Source organism: Orycteropus afer, unplaced genomic scaffold (assembly GCF_000298275.1).
Source record: "Orycteropus afer afer isolate SDZICR_OR568_19922 unplaced genomic scaffold, OryAfe1.0 scaffold00365, whole genome shotgun sequence".
NCBI lineage: Eukaryota > Metazoa > Chordata > Mammalia > Tubulidentata > Orycteropodidae > Orycteropus > Orycteropus afer.
In genome coordinates, this window is record NW_006921952.1 from 2,285,107 (window position 1) to 2,291,680 (window position 6,574).

Consider the following 6,574-nt stretch of genomic DNA (forward strand, 5'->3'; position numbering starts at 1 on the left):
GGTGGCCCTGGGAGCCTGACACTCAGGGGTCAAACAGCTCTGTTGTCCACTGGTGCCACACACTTGGGGAAGTCACTTCATTTCTCTGAACCTCAGTTTCCTCATCACTGAATGAGAAAGGCAGTAGTCCCTGAAACTCACAATGCTGCTGTGTCATGTGGCACTGTCAGCTATTATGGTTGTGACTGTTGAAACAGATCACACAATCTGTCCAGAAACTGAATTCTTCCTCGCTTACGGCTGCCCACTAGAGTTCAAGGCTGATTTGTAGGTTTTATGTACTCTTTGGCCTTTATCACCTGAATCTCTGGTGCTGGGCCTGCCAATCAATTCCTTTCCATTTAAGGATTTTCAAACCGGGCTATGAAGAAGTGATTCTTACTGTCTGAATTCAAAGGCTCTGAGTGAAATGGGGGTGAGCGACACACTTTGGGCAGCTTTTCTAACACACATGTCCTCCTACACGGCCCCTCCCCTCCCCCTTCCAGCTTTGTTATTAACACCTTCAGAAAGCAGGCCTCCCTTTTATCACTGGAGACTCACTGATCTCAAAAAGATGGACACATGCATATACATGGCAGGTGTGAAGACGACGGACTAGCAAGCCTGCTTTCAGCTCTCTGCGAACAAAAGGATATTTGCTATTTTTCTTTTTTTTAATAAAACCCTGGTTTGACCTATTTTTCCTCTATTCAAAGGCAGCCGAGAAATAATACATATTATTTTTTAGTTAAAAAAACAAGAAAAGGAAATGGCCTCATTTAGTAATGAAGGGAACATAACCTTCATTCAGTGCAAAGGGCACCAGATCCTACATTCATCCAAATAGCCCTCTGAGCTTTACAAATGAATTCTAGGTGGAGAGCAGGACTGTTCAGTCCTTTTGGCTCCTGCCATGCTCTGTGGCTCTAATTTGCTGAATCGAGGCTCTCTGTCAACTCAGCCACGTTGGTGTATCCACGAAGAGGGACCCTCCTACTTCGCTATGTTCTCACCTTCTAATCAGGAGAGAGAATGTGGCAGCTTAGGAAGGATCAATCACATACTAAATAAAGCAGGCTGGTAAAGTCAATTTTCTTCTGTTAAAACAGAGTTCTTGAGTTACGTCTCCATGAAAAAACCCCGGATAAGTTTCTCATACGTGATGTTTAGCAAAAGGAGCCAGACACTATGATTCTGGCCTCTGGGTGGGTTTGAACCGCCAACCTTTCAGCCAGTAGTTGAGTGCTTAACTGTTTGTGGAAATACAAGGCCAGGCGAAGCTAACCTGTGCTGATGAAAGTCAGATCAGTGGGTTCCGGGGGCCAGGACTTCTGGAGCACTAGGAAGCACTGTAATTTTCTTTGGGAAGTGGTTACATAAGTGCAATTATATACAGCAATTCACTGAGTTCTATACCTAAGATTACACTGTACTTCACGTATGTTGTACCTTACCAAAACTTTAAAAAAAGAAAAGAAAGGGCATAATTTGTTTTGCCATCAAATTTTAAGACAAAAGGTGGTATTGTCAGTGAACACAGTAAGAGTGAACAAAGCCCAAACCTTAATGCTAGCTCTTCTAAATGCAAAGTCTGAGGTGGTTCCCCATTCTCTTTCCTGTAATCAGGCTGGAAGTCCTTTCCCTTTGCAACTATAGGCTATCGAGAGGGAACTCAGAGCTGGCACAGTCCTTTGGCCAGTATAAAATACATTTTAGAAGTTACACAACAATAAACTCAGAACAGGGAGGAGGATCACATTTATTTAAAGGAAACTACAAAGTTGAGTGGGGTATATGTGCGCTACATTTTCTGGAAATTGTGTCTAACTCAACTATTAAAGTTACTGAAAAGAAAACCAACAATAAACCAATGTCCATCACACGGACTCCAGCCCATGGTTCCCCCACGTGTGCAGAGCAGGACTGGAAACCCAGAGGGTTTTCAAGACTGTGGGCTTTCAGAAGCAGGTCACAGGGCTGTCTTCCAAAGAGCCTCTAGTAGTAGTTAAGCGCTTAACTGTGGTTAAGACAGTGAAAAGACTACGGACAAAGTGGGAGAAGATATTGTATGTGACAATAAGACTTACATCTAGTTACATAATAAAATTTCTATAAACCTTAGGGAAAGAAGGAGCTCTGGTCGTGTGGTGCCTAAGGCATTTGACTACTAACCAGAAGGCTGGTGGTTCAAACCCATCAGCCACTTCTTGGAAGGAAGGTTGGGCAATCTACTTCCATAGTGATACTGCCTTGGAAACCCAAGGAGGGGTCATTATGAGTCGGATCTGACTTGATGGCAGTGGGTTTTTTTTCCTAAGGGAAAGACAGGCAATTTAATAAAAAATTGGCAATAGACGTGAATAAATGTCATGAAAGAGGATATCCAAATGGCCACACCAAGTCAAACCAAACCAACCCATTGCCAACAAGTAAATTCTGACTCATAATGACCCCTATTAGGTTGCGAGGTGGTAAATCTTTATGGAAGTAGATTGCCTCATCTTCCTTCTGCAGAGTGGCTGGTGGGTTTGAACCACTCACCTTTTGGTTAGCAGTCAAATGCCTTAGGCACTGAGCTACCAGAACTCCTTAAATGGCCCATAAATACATAAAAACACATAAGAGGGTGCTCAACTTCATTAGTCATGAGCTGGCAAATTCCTCTGAGATAATGTAATACTAAGAAAGAGAAACAGAAATATGAAAGTTTAAATTAAGGGTTAAATTGCAGGTTACCTTTTGAATATCATGGTTTTGACAAAGTTTAAAATGATGCTACAGAAAATTTTCACAACAAAACATCAGTTAAAACTGACGCTATAGTGTGTAAATATAGTTAAGTTTGTGAATATAAAGACCTATTTATCCACAACTACAATAGACACTCTGAAAATGAGACGAGCTCATTGTTTTCTGATGAATTAAAAAGAAATACGGACCATTACCTTTTTTCATTTCTGTTTTTTTTTTTTTTTGGTTTTTGCATCTCCAAAGTGCTTTTATCTTATTTCATCTTCACTATCTATTCATTTGGCTAGCAAAAAACAGGAAAAGTAAACCTAATTATGATGGGACAAAACATCACCTCCATTTCTCTCCCACTTTACCCATGTCAAGGAGCTCTGGTGGTGTAATGGTTAAGGCATTTAGCTGCTAACCACGAGTTGGTGGTTTGAACCCACCAGCTGCTCTGTGGAAGAAAGATGGGGCAGTCTGCTTCCATAAAGATTTACAGCCCTTGAAACTCAATGGGGCTCGGTATGAGTTGGCATCGACTCAATGTCAGTGAATTTGGTTTGGTGTTTGGTTATTCATTCCTAAAATGGTAGAGGTGAGAATGCCTCAGTGAGGCAAGCCAGCCTTGTGGAAATAAGTCCCTTCATCAAATGAGACCACAATTTCTTAGCTAAGTCATATTTTAAAACATAGCAAGGGAAGTGTTGGGTGGTAAAGGTGAGAGACTCCAGTTTGGGTGAAACATGTAGAACACAGCCAGTGACAACATGTACCTGAACCAACATGGGAAGCACATTTTTATTTCCAGTGGGTGAGCCTAACGGTTCTATGAACTGAAAAATACACTGAGAGCAATCATAACATACTCTGTATGGGTAGAGACCTTATCTTCCTAATTGTCACGTTTCCAGGATACGGCACATAATAGGGTTAAGAAAAAAAAAAAGCTTTGCTGAGTGAATGAATGAGTTTTTCCCCTAAGAGGGAAGAATGATGTACAAACCAAAATTGAAAGGTGTTTTCACCTGATTTAGCAACGCTCCCTATTTAAGTCCTAGGTATACTTGCACAGGAAATACTGTGAGGTATGATGAAAACAGACTTTAACTATGTTCAATCATTTAGTTGTTGCTTGATAATTAGAAATTTCCCATAAGACTGAACTAAGGAAACACTGTTTTTTACCTCTACATTTCAAACAACTCAGACCTTTTACCTTATACAATCTTCTTCCTCTTCTCTCTTTGGTCTCAGCTGTCTGGGTTGAGCCATATTAATCCAGTTTGGTAGAGATTTCAAGAGTCTGCTGATGTCATCATCTTTTGCCCACGATGCACTGATGACAAGTTTTTCTTCTGACTGGACAATGCCCCTAAATGCAACCAGCAGAAAAGAGCCCATTCAGCACAAGGCGGCGTGTTCAGCTAGCATTTTCCATCAAGCTTTATTGCAGAAAAAAGATAGCACATTCATCTCTCTTATTAACATAATCCCTTATCTGGTTTGGGGTCAGCAACATCTATTACACACGTTACTTTACTGGGAGACATAATTTCTAGATTTCATTCTAGAATGCTGAGCAATTGTGAGAGCTGATAAGACTAATTAGTCCTTTTTATCATAGTTAATCCATTAGGGTAAGTAAAACGTGTGAAAGGTTTGGGGGAATCTTTCAAGAAAGATGTTGAGTAAATACAAAAGGGTGTAATGATATAAAAGAATGTTATTAAAGACAACATAAATGGTACTTGAAGGGTAACAGAAAATGTTTAAAAACAAAGTTACTATGGTAAAATACATACAACAAAAAATTCTCACTGTAACCATTTTTAAGTGTGCCAGTCAGTGGCATTAATCACATTCACCACATTGTGCAAACATCACCATTATTTACTTATCAAAGTTTCTCATCATCCCGAACAGAAACTCAGTACTCCTTAAGTAATAACTTCCCATTCTTCCTTAACCCAGGCCCTAGTAACCACGAAGAAACTTCCATCTCTATGCAGTGGCCTATTCCAGGTAGTCATGTAAGTGGGACGGTACAATATTTTTTTCTTTTGTGTCTTTACATATTCAAGGTTTACATATGTCATAGCATGCACCAGAACTTCATTTCTTTTTATTGGCTGAGTGATATTCCATTGTGTATATATACCATCCTTGTTTATCCATTCATCTGTGGATGGACACTTGGGTTGTTTCCACCTTTTAGCTATTGTGAATAATGCTGCTATGAACATCTATTTGTACATCTGCTTTCAGGTCTTTTGGGTAAATATCCCAAAGTGGGCTTGCTGCATCATGTGGCAACTCTATGTGTAGCCTTTTGAGGAAACACCAAACTGTCTTTCACAGCGGCTGTACCATCTCACATTCTGTGGTGGTTATGTTTTTGTGTCTACTTGGTTGGGCCTGGTTGAGTGGCCGGGCAGCTGGATATAGTATTCCCCATGATGAGACTGGTAATCAGCTCCATGGTGGAATCTACTGTGAGCAGCTGAGTAGCTGCCTTTGGGTATGTGGTCTGCTTCCCGTATATAAGCAGCAGCTTGGGGAATGGTCTCTAGCTTATGGCACACTTGGACCCTGCATGTAGCCGCGTTGTTGTTCAGCAGCTTGCCATGCTCTGCTTACTTTGGGACTTACAAAGGACTTGAATTAATGGCCTGCCGTGTGGTTTGGTAACATTAGGACTGTGCCATTTTGTCTGTCGACCTTGGGTTTGTTAGCCTCAGCAGCCAGTAGCTGCCTGAGTGAAGAGATGCCTCTAGCTTCAGTGGGCCGGGAGCAAGAGGCAGAGCTGAAGTCCAAGGTCGAGGGGCTTTCACAAAGCCCCTAGAGCTTGGCACTGTGAACTTGGTCTTCTTGTTGTTCTGTGCTGTTGAGTCAGACCCGACGCATAACGACCTTTCCTTGGGTTTCCGAGGCAGTATCAATACAGAAGTAGATTGCCCCATCTTCCTTCTGAGGAGTGGCTGGTGGGTTTGAACCGCCAGCCTTCTGGTTAGCAGTCAAGTGACTTAGCCACTAAAGCCTCCAAACTGTGAGAGAATAAACTCCTGTTTGTTCAAGTCATTCCATTTGTGGTGTATTTCTGTCAGAGCGGCACTAGGTAACTAGAACAAATTCCCCCCAGCAATGGACCAGGGTTCTAATTTCTCCACAGCCTCACCAACGCTTATATATTCCTGGTAACAGCCATCCTAGTGGGGGTGAAGTAGTATCTCACTGGTTCTGATTTGCATTTTCCCTAATGACACCTAGAGGGCTTGTTAAAACCCAGCCTCCACCCACAGGGTTTCTCCTTCTGTAGGTGCCTAAGAAATCAGCACCTCTAACAAGTACTCAGGAGCTCTGGTAGCATAGTGCCTAAGGCATTTAACTGCTAACCAGAAGTCTGGTGGTTCAAACTCACCAGCCACTCCTCGGAAGGAAGATCGGGCAACCCACTTCCATAGTGATACTGCCTTGGAAACCCAAGGAGAGGTCGCTATGAGTCGGGTCTGACTTGATGGCACATAACAACAACAACAACTCTCTACTCTGGTCAACAGCCCCACCATCCATGCAGTTATTTAATCCAGAAACTTGGAATCATCCTACTCACTGGACAGTCATCCCATCCTGACAAATTCACCATTTTAGTATCTGATAAATCTGTCATTTCCTTTCCAGGTTCTCTGGCATTACCCTACATTTAGACCCTCACTATTTCTCACTTGGACTTTGCAGTAACTTTGTAACTGGACAACTTTCCTGGAGTTAAAAGAACATCACTTCATACTAGTCATAAGAGTCATTTTCTAAACTACAAATACAGTGATGTTACTCTTTTCTTAAAATTCTTCAGTAC

At 41.8% G+C, this 6,574-nt stretch overlaps 1 protein-coding gene across 1 annotated transcript in view; it reads right to left on the reverse strand.

Moving 5' to 3' along the window:
• Positions 1-6,574, reverse strand: part of EXOC4 (exocyst complex component 4) — a 1,013,282-nt gene that overhangs the window by 189,001 nt on the left and 817,707 nt on the right. Inside the window, exon 12 of the mRNA XM_007952929.1 lies at positions 3,942-4,090. Coding sequence (XP_007951120.1) covers positions 3,942-4,090 — 149 coding nt within the window. The remainder of the gene's footprint in view (positions 1-3,941; positions 4,091-6,574) is intronic.